This window comes from Peromyscus eremicus, chromosome 12, assembly GCF_949786415.1.
Source record: "Peromyscus eremicus chromosome 12, PerEre_H2_v1, whole genome shotgun sequence".
In the NCBI taxonomy this organism is placed as follows: domain Eukaryota; kingdom Metazoa; phylum Chordata; class Mammalia; order Rodentia; family Cricetidae; genus Peromyscus; species Peromyscus eremicus.
The window spans coordinates 80183031-80200901 of record NC_081428.1 but is presented as its reverse complement, the minus strand read 5'-3'; the positions used below and the strand labels follow the sequence as shown (position 1 = coordinate 80200901).

General features: G+C 46.1%; 1 protein-coding gene across 1 annotated transcript in view; it reads left to right on the top strand.

Moving 5' to 3' along the window:
• Positions 1-17017, top strand: part of C12H3orf70 (chromosome 12 C3orf70 homolog) — a 43061-nt gene extending 26044 nt beyond the window's left edge. The window contains exon 2 of the mRNA XM_059277413.1: positions 12550-17017. Within this exon, the coding sequence (XP_059133396.1) occupies positions 12550-13106 (557 nt within the window). The 3' untranslated portion in view covers positions 13107-17017. The remainder of the gene's footprint in view (positions 1-12549) is intronic.
• The last annotated feature ends 854 nt before the right edge of the window (positions 17018-17871 follow it).

The window sequence follows — 17871 nt, the reverse complement described above, 5'->3', positions numbered from 1 at the left end:
AAAAAGACTAGTTAGTTGGGTTTCCAAGAATGTTTACTTTGAGGGGGAGTCCTTTTTGCCTCCATCACGTTTTGTGAGCCTTTGAGGTTTCATGAGAACGCTATAGATTTTTCTGAGTTATCAGCCTTCTCAGTGGACTCTACAAGATAATGGTTTTGAATAGAATGAGGTCCACTTTTACCCAGCAAGACAACAAAGGCCCCATTAATCTCTCGGCTTGAATCTATCTTATGGTCTCTCCTGCCATCTAGAAGCAATGGCTGCAAGAACTCCCAGAGTCCTGTGTGGTTCTTCATCAGTGCTTTAGTTTTTAATCCTCCGTTGCCGCTGCCTTGAAAAGCAGCATGACACCTCTTAGGGCCTCATTTGTAGTCAGACTGCTCCCCGGGACGGGGTGATTGGCTCGGATTAGCCCAGGCACATCCTGAGCAAATGCACCTGGTGGCACACTTTGTCCTCTCTGCAACTGTCATATTTGTTCCCGTAATGCCACTTTCCTTATATTTTCAAGTGATCATTTGAACACATTAAAAAACAAAACAAAGCCCTTGGTTTTGAAAATCCCTGTGGTCATGTTTCCACACGTCTGCTGTATCCAGAGACTAAAACTCTCTGCAGACTGCCATAATCAGGCATTTTCACAGGCCCGGCACAGACTGGGTTCACAAACCCACCCGAGACAACTGCCTCCTTAGGATGTACTCAGTGCTGTTCCCTTTGCCGTTGTCGAGACTCACAGATAAACCAGGGTGCACTCTTTCGTGTGGGCCCTGCTTGGGAAGCAGGCAGCTTCTTCCTGTCCTCCCTTGGGTCTATCCTAGACTCTGGTGAGAAGAGTCTGGCAGCCTATGCCCACAGGGCGCTCTGCTGCCATTCAGAAAGCCGTAGAATGTTACTTGGGCATGCTGCTGACACTTTTCGTTCTGGATAAAGATACACGCACTAACTGTGAAGAATGAATCCAGAATCTCACTTGTTTCAGAAGCATTTGCAGTTTTATATGACATTGTTTTGGGAGAGAATAGTCAAGTGTATTCAATAAAGATTTCTTTGGTTTTCTTAAATTTTTTTTGTCATTAATTGTTGATAGAGAAATATACAAGAGGCAGAGGCCATGTTCTTAACAGATACAGATTTTAGAATGCATTATCTTAAATTTTTGCCCCATTAATAAATATTTAACTTAATTATTAAAACTATTAACATCACCTTGTCCAATTTTAAGCATCTAAAATAGTTAGTACTTACTGCATAACACTCAATCCATCATTAGTATAGGTTCCAAATGTATAAACTAGCAAGTTTCTTTTTGTTGGTTTGGTTTTAAAATGCTGGGGTTCAAGTCCACGGCTTTACACATGCCAGGCCTATCACCAAGCCACATTTCCAGCCTAAACTGTTGTGTTTCTTAGTAGACAGAAAATGACCACCTGCTAGAAACCTACCCTTTCATGGTCATTGAACAGTTCGCTTCCAATCAAGGGACAGAGACCACAGACTGAATGAAGAGGACATCTCATATAACAAAAGGATTATTCAGCAGCCTAAGAAGAGACTACACTATATGAGGAAGTCATCGATGGTTCCAAGGGACACTAGGATAATGTCACAGGAAGGACGAACTTGGAAGGAGGTTCCCTTCCTGAGGCTGTAGTCAGGCTTTGAGACAGTTAAGTTTAACCCTGGCATAGGTGCAAAGAAAGTTGCAGCTTTGCTGTGCAGGTCTGCAGCCTGTGCAGGTGGGGGTGGACCGTACAGGGGCAGTAAAGGATTGGTGTGGACAGCAGGCCTTGGGCATACTGGTTTCCACTGGAGAGAGTCTTGGGAGGGCCGCTGCTAGACCAGGTTAGCTGTTAGGTTGCTAAGGAACCACGTGTCCCAGGAACATGGCTGCGGTATTTCTGCCAGAGCCCTGACATCAGCAGAGGAGTGTCTAGTCCTGCAGTCACCATCTAGCACTTTCTGAGAAAGTGTCACATTGTGGGAAAGAACATGTGCTTCAGAGAATTCTGTCTATTGTGTCTAAGAGTCCACACATCGACCCCTGTGCATCTGTAGTCTCCCTGTAGTCCAAACCGTTCTTTCTCATTTCACGTCCACTGTGCAGTGACTGCGTAACTGCATGAGGAAGACGCCCTTGACTGTATAGCTGCATGAGGAAGACGCCCTTGACTGTATAGCTGCATGAGGAAGACGCCCTTGACTGCATAGCTGCATGAGGAAGACGTTCTTGACTGTATAGCTGCATGAGGAAGATGTTCTTGACTGCATAGCTACATGAGGAAGACGCCCTTGACTGCATAGCTGCATGAGGAAGACGCCCTTGACTGCATAGCTGCATGAGGAAGACGCCCTTGACTGCATAGCTGCATGAGGAAGATGTCCTTGGACAGAGACCCAATCACGCTGGCTTTTGGTGCATCTGTGTGGGCTTCTTTGTCCTCATGAAGTACTGGTTAAATGGATAGTGAAGTAGACACTATTTGTTACTTCTTGCCCCTAATTCTTGGGATGTCTCCAGTAGCACCCAATTTTTAAATTGGCTAACCTAACTATAGGTTGTAAGAGAAAAATTCAGGTAATTATTGCATTTGATTGAAAACAAAATACAACATGATAAATGTTTTATTTAATTAAAGACTATGTAATTTATGTGCATAAATGGTAATAGTTTGGTTTTAAAATATATCTCATTGATAGAGTGTGTACTAATATTATGGCTTTTAAATTTAAAAATTTATTTAATATTTAAATGTTTAAATTAGATGTGTTCATTTTATTTTATGTGTATGGAGTGTTTGCCTGCATGTATGTATGTGCACCACATGCATGCTTCATGCCTGTGACGGTTAGCAGAGGACATGATGTATGCACCACAAACATGCTTCATGCCTGGAGAGGTCAGAAGAGGGCACGGATCCCATGGATCGGGAATTGCAGGTGGATGAGAACCACCATGTGGGAGCTAGGAATAAAACCAGGTCCTAGCCGGGCGGTGGTGGCGCACGCCTTTAATCCCAGCACTCGGGAGGCAGAGCCAGGCGGATCTCTGTGAGTTCGAGGCCAGCCTGGGCTACCAAGTGAGTTCCAGGAAAGGCGCAAAGCTACACAGAGAAACCCTGTCTCGAAAAACCAAAAAAAAAAAAAAAACCAAAAAAAAAAACCAGGTCCTTTGCAAGAGTAACAAGTGCTCTCAGCTGCTGAGCCATCTCTCCAGCCCGATTTTTACAATATACAGTTCCAGAATACTATATTACTTTGTATAGTTTTGGAAATGAGGCCTGTGAATAACGGACAGACATGTTGTCTATAAACAATAGCCTTTTACAGGTGATATTTAAAATGCAGTACACATCCTAAGGCCCCTGCTGAGCCACGTTAAGTGCAGACACTGGAGGTTTCACTGTCCCTGAATCAGCCCATGTAAGTTAGTGTCGTTTCCTTGTGAATCTGCACTTTTCATCCCCAGATCAGTGGAGAAGCATGGCACATGTCTTGTGCCTGTTCCCTTGCTTTAGCATGTCAGAGGTATCTGTCTGTCGAATGAGTGGCTTCAGGTAACGTCGCGGGAGGTCTGTGGGTCTACAGCCTTGTGCTGGTGGCCTGGGAGAGAGCCACCCCAGGATCGCCAGGCTGTTTCGGCTTTGCTCCCCACTGCGGGCATTTATTTTTGTTTCTAAATGGATTTTTCAAACTGCAGTTCTAGGAATCTGCTGTCCAGTTTGGTGACTCGGGCTCTGGGGAGAGGTTTTGAAGAGAAGGTAGGAGGCAGGAATGATCTTAGAAAACGTCTATAAGGTGGAGGCATATTATTTTAGAAAGATTGGAGACAGTGCCTTCCGATTTTAGTATTCCTAACATCATACACACTCAACGCACACGTGCACACACAGCTTTTCTCACCCTGGTTATCCCCTCTCCCTCCCTCTGAGTGTGTCTTCCTACACTGCAAACTGCCCTACCAGCGGACCTTTCTCTGGACATGGTGTCAACCCCAGTGGGCCAGACTGCAGAAGGGACTCCCTCGGCTGTTTCCTAGCCTCTACACTCTTCCTCCAGTTCTGCAGGGAAGTGGGACTTCAGTGGAAAGAAGTCGACATCGTCCCTACACAAACCCCATTTGTCTACTCTGCTGGCTTCATTTCTCTTGCCGTGATAAAATATCCTAACCAAAAGCAACTTGGGGAAGGAAGGTATTTGTTTGGCTTACAATTCCAGGTTACAGTCTCTCACTGAAGGGAAGTCAGGGCAGGATCTCAAGCAGCCAGTCACTTCACATCCACAGTCAAGAGCAGAGAAAAACTAACGTGCCTGTGTTACCTGCTTGTCACTTGGCTAGCTTTCTTCACTCATATACAATTCAGTGACCAGCCTAGGGAATGGTGTCACCCACAGTGGGTGGGGTCAGTTAACTATCAAGATAATCCCCTACAGGCCAACTTGATCTACATAATTCCTTAAGTAAGATTTTCTTCCTGCCCAGTGGTGGTGGCACACACCCTTAGTCCCAGCACTCAGGAAGCAGAGGCAGGTAGATCTTTGAGTTTGAGTTCAGCCCAGTCTACAATTCGAGTTCCAGGACAGCCAGGACTGTTACACAAAGAAAACCTATCTGGAAAAACAAACACAAACATCTTCCTAAGAGAGTCTGGGTTATGTCAAGTTGACAGTTATAACCACCCTGCATAGCTACCTAAAAGAAGCTAGAAACCAAAGAGTTCTCACTCTGCACCACCCATATTCAGTCTGTTCAGCTAGACTTACATAGGTCAATGATTCTGAACTCATCCCAAATGGGGTCTCTTCTAACTGGATTTGCCCATGTCTGTGTGTTCAAAGGGTTCTGTTGTGCCGATTTATCCAGCAGAATGGCTTTTTGGTACCCCGGCTTTCATGACAAGGAAGAGCTTTGCTCTTAGTAATCTGGGTGATAATGCTGGTCTTGGTCACAGGAGAGTCCACTGCTCCAGCCAGGCTGCTTCTCACCATCCCTTGCTTACCCACACTCCCACACTGGAGGCTTCGGCATAAGGCATTGACATTCCCTTCCTCAGCCCTTCGATTTCCTTCAGTTTGCAGGCTGTGTTTTCTGAGGAGCCCTCTCTGGCGCTCTGCTTTTCTCTGAACCCTATATATAGTTTGTAGCCACAGCTCATTGCTTCCCTCTGCTGCAGTGTGTGTGGATGTTTGGGAGTGGGATGTGCTGTCTACTTCTGCTCTCCCTGAACCCACCCCATGAGTGTTTGCCATATAGCTCCCTTAAATCCCGTAGGCTTCTCCAAAGCCTCGACATAGTCCGGAGAGTCTAGGGCTTCACCGTCCCTGTCGGTTGGCTGCAGGGAATTCCTGTGTGAGCTGGGCAGCTCCTCCATGTTTGGCTTTGGCAGGCTTCGCTGGGTGCTGCACTTGAGAGGAATCAAGATGTGGTCCAGAGCGGCGGGGATGGCCGAAGTCCATGGTTAAGGAGTGTGCCCTATGCAGGTTGCTTTGCATGCCTGCTTCCCCCTCCGCCATTGGTCTCAAACCTAGTTGACTGAAAGTCACAAGGGAGTTGGATCCTGGAGAAAGGTGCAGTTCCACAGCTGACACCTGCTTGGAGTTTTTGGTTGGATTTGCCTGTGGCCTTCAGTGAGAGAATCAGAGATGGAGGAAGACAAAGGCGGATGGGAGGATCGCTTCTCCTTAGAATCGGCTCTCCGGCTGCCAGCATCTCCCTCGGTCTGCCTTGTCTGGCCTCCACCACCCTTTTAATCCAGTCACCGTAGGCCTCCTCTGCCCTTTTGGCCCTGTCCTGAGGTGACATGCACTGAATTCTGCCTCCCTGGTGTTGTCCCTGGCTACACGGCCAATCAGCGTTGTAAGTGTAGTAGGGTGTGGCTGGGCCTTCCTATCATTCTGTGCTCACCATTCTTAATAGTCTGTAAGTATGTGTCTTTTCCTGTGATGCCCTGTTGAGTGGGATTCTTCCTGAACTGAATGCGCAGTGACTCAGAGGCCAGTCATAGCCTTGTCCTAAAGGCCCCATGTCCCCAGTGCCTGGCACACAGTTCAGTGTCACTTGATTAGTGTGAAAGTGGTGTGGGTCACAGGTGAAGAAAGTGGGGTGTCACAGCACTGAGTCAGTCGGTTGGAGGACTCTGCATAGGGTGTAGCAGAGGTCTGAGGCTGGCCAAAGGGTGGCCTGGTAAGGTGGGCAGTGCCACCCTCTATAAACAAGAATAGTGGATTTACAGTGCTCTGGGCACTCAGCTGAGGCTTGGAGACATTTTCATGTTAGTCCTTCAACCTGTCTGAGGTAAATATCTTAACCACATGTGCACTGCGGAAAACTGAAGGCGAGGATATTAACTTCACGAGACCCAAAAGCAGATGAAGAGCACTGGGACTCTGGGATGTCCTCTACTCCAGACTTTACGTCACCCCCTGTGGCGGCCACCTTCCTGTGGGCATGTCCTCCTGTTTCTTTCACACCACCACTTCGGTGAGAACATCACAGCCCGATGTCTGTTACAGCCTCTTCTTCCCTCTCACTTGCTTCTGGTTCATTAGCACACATTTTCACTTCTCTGTGTGTCCTTCCTCTCCGAGACCGCCACAGTTCACTGTGGTAGCCACACTGGGTGCCCTGGTCTTGCACTCCAGGACCCATCCAGCTACAGTCCTCGTGTCTGAACCCCACACTGAACTGCCTCACCCTGGCTCCAAAACCAGTGTGGAGTAGTCTGCTTGCGCAGTCACCTGAGCCTTGACAGAGCTTCCCTGGAGCCCAGATCCCGTTCCTCAGCCTCTGCAGCACCCCTCCATGTTCCTGTGTTTTACAACGCCCTGATTTGGTTTTACTTTTTTTTTGCATTCTGTCTCAATCCAAATGTTTCCAGAAACACCACTTTGTTTTGTCTTTCTCCTGTGTCATGTGACTTAGTCAAGACAGTGGCCATTTGCTAAGTACTTATTCAGTGAGTAGATATGCCATGCTCCAGCTGGTCTGTCCCACCAGGGACTTACTTCATTATGGGATCCACTAAAGATGACATGGGCGGTAAATGAAGAATCTAGAGTCTTGCTTACATTCACGTTCCTGATTAGGGTTTCAGCATAGCTGCAAAGTGTGAACTGTAGCATGCTCCTTGGGCAGAGGACAGTAATGCTAGAATATACACTGTCGTGGGCAGGGTGGAGAGTCAGGCTCCTGGAACGCTGTGTCCATTCACTTCTAGTGTGCGATTCACTTCTCTACTCAGTAGCTGGTCCACACTGTAACAATTACTAGATAGCATTTCCTTCCAAATATTGAATATCCCCAGCCTAACATAAACAGTTGTGATTTGATGAAAAGCAAGGGCCTGAGCTGGGTACAGTCTGCCTCAGACCATCCTGGCTTTCCTGTGCAGATTTACGTTCCTAACTATATTTTACTTGGACTAATTTTAAAATTACTCGGCACTCCTGAGAGCCGTGTGTTTCACATGTTAAGGGCGACACACATTTAACAGACACAAAGTTATCTGTAAATGCAAAATGCTTATTTTTCTTCCTAGAGGATTATTTTTTAAAGTTATCAAATGTATGGCTATAAAACAAAGGAACAAAACGTAACCAGGAGCAGGAGCTGACTGACGGGGCATGGAAACACGTGTGGCTTACTGGATGGATTTGTTTCACTGTTTCAGTTTGGTTTCGTTTTTTCTTCCCTTTGTAAAAAAGAAACAGGTTCAAAAAACTGTTTCTGCTGTGTAATCACAAGGTGCTACACAGGGAGTGTTAGGTGAGGTGGGTGGTCCACTGACAGCCTGCACCAGCTCAGATGAGCCCCTGAGAAGGAAGGAGACTGTTGCCTTGCTCTGAATGATTGCCTTTCATACATCAGCTAGCCTGACAGTGTGGCGCTCTCTTGCTTCTATTTATGCAAGATGACACAAATCTCCTATGTACGTCTACGTGTTTCCTTGAGGTGTTATATTGCCCAAGTCAGAAATGTTATCAATAGAGACTTCCAAAGACTCATGGGAGTTGCTTAGTGGTTTTGATTGATCTTCAAGAAATGGCTGAAAATGTTGAAGGAGATTCCTCCCAAAAGAAGTGAGATGTCTGAAATACATTTCCCACCTGATGGTCACAGTTGCTTTTTTTTGTTTGTTTGTTTAATCATGTCTCATGTTTTAATTAGTTTCATTGTTTTAAATGGATATCTTTTTAAAAATTACTAAAAAAATTATCTTCCGTTTTCTGGTCAGCTTTTAAATCTATTTTAAATTTATGGAGTGCAGTGTGACATTTCAGTGTGCTAATCAGAGAGAGTGACTGACATCTGATACTTCAGACATGTTTTTTTTGTCTGAGAATTCCATTAGCTATTTTGAAGTCAATTGTTGTCAACCATAATTACTGTACCTTGAACATCAGAAATCACTGCTATCCAGTATCACTCATTAGCAATCCTCTCTCTGCCCACCATCCTGTGCTTTCCAGTTTCCTGCTACCGCTAGTAATGTCTCTGCTACTACTACTAATAGTCTCTGCTTCTATGAAATCAACTTTTTCACCTTGCACATATAATAGAGACCGTGCCATATCATCTTTCTATGCCTTTCTTATTTTACTCAACATTACACTGTCCATTGCACTCTTCCATGGCTGACTAATATGCCTTATTTCAGTTTTTTGAGTAACCTTCACACGGTCTTCACAGTAATTGTTTTAATTTTCATCCTTCTTAGGAGTGTGAGAGATCCTGCTTTTCAACAGCCTCACCAGCGTTGGCTATTTTTCCCTCCTTTGATAACAGCCATTCTGATTCTTGTCCTTGATTTGTGTGTCCCCAGTGACGGGTGTCATTGGATACTTTTTCATATACATGTTGAGTGACATTCATTTTGACCAGCTGCCTCCAGCATGTATCTTCACACAACTTTGCGTCCTATAAACTGAAGTTACTTGCAATAGTTCCTTCTCATGCCCTATCTCCCAAAAACATGTTATGCTTTCCGTCTGTATGGATTTGACTGCTCTGGGCACCTCACGTGTGTGGAATTACGGAGTGTTCATTGCTGCGACTGGCTTATTTCCCTTGGCACAGTGACCTCCGGAGCCACCCATGTTGGTTTGGCACGCTAGTGTTCATTGCACGTGCACACTTCGCTTCTATTATCTGTCTGATGATGAACACTTCTCTGGCTTCTATCTCTGGGCTGTTGTAAATAGCCCGAATAACACTGTATGCACAGAGGTGTGGAGACACTGCTCCCTGAGTTGCTGCCTCGAGCACTTCTGTGTATGTCCAGAAGGGACATTCTGAGATGCTTGATTCTCCGTCTGCTCTTCTTTAAGCCAGGACTTTCCTATGAGGTATTTGAATTCTTTTTTTTTTTTAACTTATTTATTGTGGTGCTGGAGACGGAGGCCAGGGCCATGTGCCTGCTCTGCAGGCGATTTACCACCGTGCCGCGCCTCCAAATGTACTTTCTCTGTTTCTGTAAAGCAGTCACACAATGCAGTGTTGTGTGATAATCTGTCTCGGAGCTGCTGCCTCTTTAACCATCCTTTGTCTTTACCATCTGTGTTCCCAGATCACAGACTTTGCCTAGTTCAGAGTGAGGCGGGCTGTGCTCTGAAGCACAGTGCATCTCCCAGCTGGTCTCTCCCTTTACTGCACGGTTAGGTCAGTTCAGCCCGCTGGAGTACAATGCCACAGACTGAGCACTTGCCGTGGAAGATGAGCACCCGAGTTTGAATCTCCAGGGCCCACGGGAACAAGCTGGGCATGCCTGGATGTGCCTGTAGTCCTGGTATTGGGAGGTAGAGGGCTGAAGACAGGCAGATCCGGAAAGCTTATTTGCCAGCCAGCTAGCCTAACTAAAACATTGAGAGACCCTGTCTCAAAGCACTATGGCAGATGCTGGAGCAAGACACCAACAGACTGTGTGTGCATATGGTGTGATGTGCGTGAGGTGATGTGTGTGTATGGTGTGATGTACGTGTGGGGGTGTGGTGATGTATGTGTTGTGTATATGGTGATGCGTGTGTGGGTGTGTGATGTGTGTGGGTGTGTGATGTGTGTGGGTGTTTGTGTGGTATGTGGTACGTGGAGGGGGTGTACATGTACATGAGTGGGCAGTAGATGCAGTGTCCGTTGAGGACACTCATCCTGGTCACAGAGCTGAAGAGAGAACAGGCTCTGGGTTCCTCCTCTTCTTAAGGACATGAAGCCCACTGGGTCCACTCTTACCATCTCACATAGATCTGCTTATTTCTCCTGAAGATCAGGTTGGTCATCGGAACTTTAACACATGAATGTGGGGGGCCCAGCATTCTTACTAAGTGCCATACTTCAAGAAGGGAAAACAGAGCTTTGGAGGAGAGGAGCCCAGAAGCAGGAAGGCGGGAGAACCAAGAGGAGAGAAACCAAAGCATGAGGAAGCTCACAAAGGAGGGAACGGGAAGAGGGTGGGACATGGTCCTACATGTAGTTGCTGCTCTTCCACGTCTTAACATTATGAAACCTGAGATAGTCTTCCTAATGAAGATAATTCCATGTGAGGACTCCCAGTCTGACCAAGACACAAAACATGAGTGACTTCCTTGCAATGAGATGCTTACAAGGAGAGGTACCATAAACCCTCCATCCTCTACTAGAAGAGGGCTGCCCCTTGGGGTATTGGACAATCTCTGGATTTTTTTATGGTCTAGGGAGGAGCTGTTCTGACATCAAATGAATGAATGGCAGAGACCAGGCTAGCTTTCCTGCAGTGCACAGGACAACCCCAGAAAAGGATGATCTGTCCCCAAATCCCAGTGGCACTAAGGCTTAAAAGCTGCCATAATGTGTGCAAAGGATGAAACCCAGCCTGAGTAAATCCACTCATCCAAATAGGAAGAACACAGGGATGTGCAGAGCAGTGGCTTCTGTCTCTTGAGTTTTCAGGGCTTCCCCTACTTTAGCATTTAAAATAGATATGATAGATAAATGGATGATGGGTGGATGGATAGAGATAGATGGATGGAGATGGATGGAGATATATATGTGTGTATATATATACATATATATGATTGTGTGTGTGTGTGTGTGTGTGTGTGTGTACCATCACCCACCCACACATGGAGGTCAGAGGACAACCTTGGGTGTCCATCACCGGCTTGTTTGAGGAAGGCTCTCCCTTGTTTGCTGTGTCCTGTGTACTCTAGGTCACCCGGCCTTAAGCTCCTGGGAGTGTCTCCTCCCTCTGCCTCACTTCTCACTGTAGAAGTGTGAGATACACACACGCCGTGACACCTGCTTTTCCATGGGTTCTGGGAATCCGGACCTGGGCCATCAGGGTTTCCTTGCAAGTGCTTTTGTCATGAGACATCTTCCCAGACCCCTCTTACTTTTAGCTTTGTATTTTGAAATATTTTAGAATTACAAGGGTATATGGTGGCGCACACCTTTAATCCCAGCACTTGGGAGGTAGAGGCAGGTGACTATCTGTGAGTTTGAGGCCAGCCTGGTCTACAGAGTGAGTTCTAGGACAGTCAGGGCTACATAGTGAAACCCTATCTCTAGTAATAATAGTATAATCATTATAATTATTGTAGACTTACAAACTGCATGGTTTTAATCGGTTTCCTTAGCATTTGGCTCTTGAAAGACTTCCCAAATATATGAAAGTAAAGAGAGCATGGAAAAGGACACATTAGTTTCCTTCAGACAAGTCTTCACTCTGAGGAGCAGCTGAGGGCTGAGGGCAGAGGAGAAGAGCTAAAGATGAGCCGCTCAGCTGCCCTGTGTGCATCTGCCTGGTTTGGGTTAGGAAGGGGCCGTGGCATTGGTGTCTGGGAGGCACCTCCTCCTTATGCCACGTGATTCACTTTGGGTCTTTAGAGAGATTCCACCTTCGCCAGCTGCGCAGGGTGGTCAGGACAGCCTAGTAAGCTCCTATCTACCTACTCAATAAATGTGTGTATACTGACTCGAACATCTCACCTAGGGCCTCGGGTCTAGCTCTGTGGCAGGCACATGCTCACCTCCAGGTTCCATCCCTAGTAACAAAGTCAAAACACTGAAAGCTAGAAAGGGAAGGTCCCCCGTAGTTTTGGTGGCACACTGAAGTACCTCTAGATTTTTTAAACGTATCAACATGTATTAACCTATTGTTAGAGATAAAAAGGAAGTCAAAGTTCTGTAGTACATTGTTTTCTTTTCAGCTTGTGTTTTCCATGCTGTTTCTGGGCACTGTGTCCAGTGTGATGGGTGAATCATTTAAGAGGGAGGGCCACAGGACTGTCCGTCCACTCCAGACCCATGGGGGCCGCTCAATGTTTTTTGTAGTATTGGTGGTTGAACCCAAGGCCCCACACATGCTGGGTAGGCATTCTATGAGAGTACCTCCTAAGTTAAATTTCAGAACGTATTTTGGGTTTCTGGCATGGGAATGACTGTGCCACACTGGGTCTGAAGTGGATATGACAGTGCCGGGTGATGATGTCGTTAACTGCTTCCGTCTTGATGTTGCACCTATGCGAACAGTTTGTGCAGTGGGCTTGGATTTCAGCTGTGTCTTGTGTGTCCCACAGGCAAATATGTCTATCAGCCTATGACCCCCGTGGAGCAGCTCCCAAGCACGGAGATCCCCGCAAGGCCGCGAGAGCCCATGAACACCATTCAGATCTCAGTCTCGCTCACCGAACACTTTTTGAAATTTGCATCTGTCTTCCAGCCTCCGCTTCCCCCTGACTCGCCAAGGTACTGTATGATTTCCGATCTCTTCATTGACAACTATCAGGTTAAATGCATCAATGGGAAGATGTGCTATGTGCAGAAGCAGCAGGCGCCCCATTCCCAGAAGATGAGCCCTGAGGAGGTCTCTGCACATGATGCCTTAATTTCTAAAGAGGGTGACACTCCGAAACTGGGTCACTGCTCCTCCCCTTCCAGTTCTGAGGACTCGGGGATCAACGCAATTGGGGCTCACTATGTGGAATCCTGTGACGAGGACACAGAAGAAGGGGCAGAGCTGAGTTCCGAGGAAGATTACAGCCCTGAGAGCAGCTGGGAACCCGATGAGTGCACCCTTCTGTCCCCATCGCAGTCGGATCTGGAAGTGATCGAAACCATGGAAACCACTGTGTAGTCAGCTGGGCACTGCGGCCGGGATCCACCCTGAGCTTCTGGACTTTGATTTGATGTGTCCTTTTCCAACACTCTTGGCATTTTCCAAGCCCTATTACCAACCGTAGCAGTCCAGGGGGCTGCTAATTAGTGTTACCCTTAAAATTACCTTGTAGCTATGACATCGTTTTCTTTTGTATCTTGCTTTCTATGTAGCATCTGGTGTCATGAGCTGTGACCCAGCCTTAATTTCACTGAGAACTTTGAGAGTGGTGGTGACCACAGAGAATCATGGGTCACATGGAGGAGCTTCCCAGAGTGGAGGTGACCCTATTTTACCGGTAGCTCATCCTTTGTGGTGAAGGCTGTTGCCCAGCTTCTCTTTGGCATGTCACGTGACACCTCTGTTCAGTTGGTTTCGGGTAGGGAAGCAGCTCACTTCAGGAAACAGTGTTGCTGGCACTTCCTCCTTCTGCCTGCCACCCTCAATGGCTCAGGACAAGAGTAGCCTCAGGAGCTACTTCTAGGAGGTCCCTGGAGGTCCCCTTGACCCCTGGTGATGGCTGTGTCATAGCTTCTGTGACTGTGAAGCGAGATGGGTCTCTCCAGTTTGTGTCTAGCCCAGCTTTAGCTGTGAACATACATGCAGCAGGGTAGTAGGGATCCAGGAGGGCTCAGACCTGGTTCTCACGGTGAAGGGGACACATTGAATTATGGGACACAAGTCATGCGGCTCATGGCACCCAGGAGGCTCTTGGAACCAGGGGAAGGAGAGGTGGACTTGACCTAGGCTAGCTCAGAAAGTTGCTACAGTGACTGAGCTGGCCCTGGGTGGGTCCCACAGCATCCACTGCCCTCTTCTTGACTGTCTGCAGATCAGGGAGAAGCATTTCAGTTTTGTAGGTATTATATTTAGGAGGCAGCACATCAGACATCTTAAGGAAAAAAAAAAACACAATAGTTTTAGTTAGCATGGAAATGCTAAAAGACAAGTCCTTTAGGGATTAGGAATGAATCTAATAGGTTTGATTAATTCTGCTTCGTTTGGTTGTATGAAGCATTAGAATGGCTTAGATGAGAAACGGACTAGAATTTTGTATGATGCATGCATTTTATGCAAATGCAAACAGTTGACTAGCTCACTGCTGAGTCAGGAAGATGTTTTCTGTAACACTTCTCCACTTCACTACGCTGGGATCCACACACACTGTGTGTGTTCTTTCACACACACAAAATAGTGAGTAATCCTTTCTTACGTAGCTTTCTTCAAAACTCTGTTCCTAATTTGCTATATATTGGGCGTTCTCACGTGATCTCATTATCTGCCATTTCCCCGAGTCTATCTGTGAGGCACAGTGCAAACTTGAGAGTTTTAACACATGAGGAGAGTCACAGGGCAGCAGGGCACCCCAGCCTGGCGGTCTGAGCAGGCACCGTGGCCTCCTCGCTGTCGGCGTCTCCCACATCCCTCCCTCTCATTACTGGGTACTCAAGAGGAGAGGCTCGCCATGCTGTCCTGCATTTGGGGTTCTTCACTGTGTACTCAAGGAGGAATCTGCTTTCCCCACTGGATTTGGAGTTCCAGTGACTTATTACTAGAACCTTCTTTAGGCTGACAAGCCGGAAACATCCATAGCGTTCAGAAGGCAGAGTATGTGGCTTCCTTTGAAAAGCATTATTAAAACTTCCTGCACTAGATGAGAATGTAGCAAAAAGCCCCACTCACTGAAATGTGAGGACTCAAACCAAGAAGGACCAGCAGGCACAGGGGAGGACAGTTGGGAGCAGCCACAACGTGGCTGGAGTCATGCTGCTGGCCTGGGATGGCCTGGGGACATCTGGGGAGCCCTGCCTGAGGTTTGTGCATCCTCACTGGCGTGCACACCAAATACCATGAGCCACGTATCCCTCATCCTGCACTCAGGGCTGTGAAGGCAGCACCCGGCCATCTTCAGGTGGGCGATGGGCAATGTCAGATTCCCAGGTGGAGAGGCAGGCAAACAGGAGAGCTGCTTCCCCACACCTTTCCAATACTTTCTGCTATGGGCCCACCGCCACAAGCACTAAACTAGCTGGAGTCTACAACCCGGGCTCCAAGGCCATGAAAACACATGGTCAGAGCCCCCGTTCTGGAGCTTGGCCGGGTGTTGGGCTTGGGCCCTTTATCAGTAACACCTGTGACTTTTGCCCAGGGTCCTATTTTTAAAACCCCGACTGCCATTCAGATTTGCCACAATTGTGAATGGAATTTTTGCATTTAATAACAATTGATGATCCCATTAAATATTTGCACAATCTCTTTATAATTAAACTCACTAAGCTTCACTTGCTGTTTTATATAATTGGACACGTTCCCTTGCATTCTTGGATCTCAAAACAGCCTTTTCTAAATAAGCACAAACCAAGAGGTTTTTGGTTTTATTCTCCTAACACTGTTCATATCAGTAACTGTCTAAAATACGATTAAGCCAGAATTACTTCTCTATGCTTGCATTCTGAAATCAGCTGAAAGGAATATAAAAAAATGTATAGCTTAACTTCAATTCTAGGCCTATTCTGTTCTATGTTCTATGAAAGAATTTCTCTATAATCCTGATATTATAGTGCTGATTTGTATAATTGTATTCATAGGCACTTTAGAAATACTTAGACGCAACATGCACTCTAGATGGTAAGTACAGCCGCGTGGAATCGGCTTCTGACTAACACTTGCACAGTGAGAGAGATGACAGCTTGCAATCTGGACCTTATCGAATGCTTGCTTGCCTGGAGCAAGGCTTGGACCGTGTGGATGGGCTTCTGTGGGAAACTGGCACTCTTGTTACTTTTTGAAGGATTGTTAGGTACCAGTGTAATCCCACTCAATGTGGAATATAGTTTTCTTACCTAACCAAGATTTTAAGTCTCAAGTGTGTCCATAACTTTTTCTGAGAAATGACAAAGCAATTAAAGTCCTTTTTGGGATAACTATTTGATATCTTTAAAAAACAAAACAAAACAAAGGTTTTACTTTAAAATCTAGGATTTTTTTCGCCTTGTGACATTTAAGATATAAAATGAGAATTTGAACACAACCCTGAAGAGAAGCAGTTGCTTTCCTAGAAGACTTATACCTCGACACAGTACAGACTAGAGTAAACCTGATCTTGTATCCCAGCACAACACAATGAAATATAATACAGAGCAGACTAAAACTGGAGCCACGGTATCACACCACCACAATAACACAACACAACACTACTATACAGAATAGACTAAAACCGGAGCCACGGTATCACACCACCACAACACAACACAACACAACACAATGTAATACTATACAGAATAGACTAAAACTGGATCCACAGTATCACAACACAACACAATGTAATACAACACAGAGCCAGTGTCCTAACAGGCCGCAATACAATATAATACAACACAACAACACAATATAACACAATACAATGCAACACAACACAGTACAGCGTAACAATATAAAACACAACACAACACAATGTAAAACCTGAGCCACGGTGGTTTTCTGACAAATCTTTGGGATCTGATATCTCTTGGGAATATTCTTTTACTTCTTAATGTCACCTGCTTGTCTATTTGAAATATCATGTTCTTCTGGGGTTGATCAGAACAAATTCTTCTTATGCAAATTTTATTGCAACCAGACACTTTTGAAAGTCAGAATATCCATCTGCACATGGTGGTGTAGATACTGCCGTGTGAGAAAAAAGCACACGTTTACGTAAAATACCGTTTATGTCTCCTGCTCTTGATTGTCCCGGATCCTATTTTCAAAATTTTATTGTCATGTTTTGGCTTTTTACTTGAGGAAAATATTTGAACTGTTCTCTTTCCTTCCCCTGTGTCCAGCGGTGCTGTGAACCCAAACAGTGGACTGTGGGCTTCGTGGGAAGTGTGTTACTGTGCTCCCCATGGCAGGGCGGGTGGGAGGGGAAGGGAGGACCACTCACCTTTTCTATGCCGCACAGCCCTGAAGGCCATCTTAAACTTCAGTATAAACACAAGGGCATGTCTCAAAATGAGTTCGTTTCCAAATCTCACCTTGTCCTGACTATGGTGCCTGAGCACGGGTTTGCCCGAAGGGCCGGTGCGGTTCGGTCGGTGCGGAGCTGTTTGCTGCCGAGCGTGAAGCAGCTGGAAGCCTGTCTGAGTTTGCATGGGCTTCCAGGTCAGTGTGTTGCACACGGTCAAGGCTGTGCATACCTTGCAGTAGTCATGTGCTGTGCTGGGTTCTTTTGAACCTGTTTTAAAGTTTAAGCACAATGTTGACCCTTCTGTAATTTCCTAAAATTAGAGTCTGGTTTCCTAAGACAGCTCAACTTTAGAAAAATACTGCTGTACAATAAATGTGGTTTTCTTTTGTACCAGAACAAAATTGCTGTTGGAGTTTTTGTACCAAGTGTTCACTGTGTGCTAGAAAAGAAGCAGTCTTTACCCCTTCCCCATTTAAACTTGATGAAACTTGAAATGCAGGAAAATATCATCATGTGTCCATGCTTGCCACTTAGGTTAATTCCCAGGACTCTGTAAAAACTTTTGTGTTGATTCCATCAGGTTTATATGAAATAAAAATTGTATCACCCCATAAATAACATTTATTTCACACCAAGTTAGGCCCTTGTTCCAGTTCACGAGTGCTGTGTAAGACGGCTGTAACTACAGGTTGAGTAGTGAGGGAGGCCGCTAGTCTGTGGGGCCTTGGGTTTACTTGGTCACTAAGGCCGAGGGCCAAGGCCCAGTATGGCAAGTCCAGAAACTCCATTTGATTC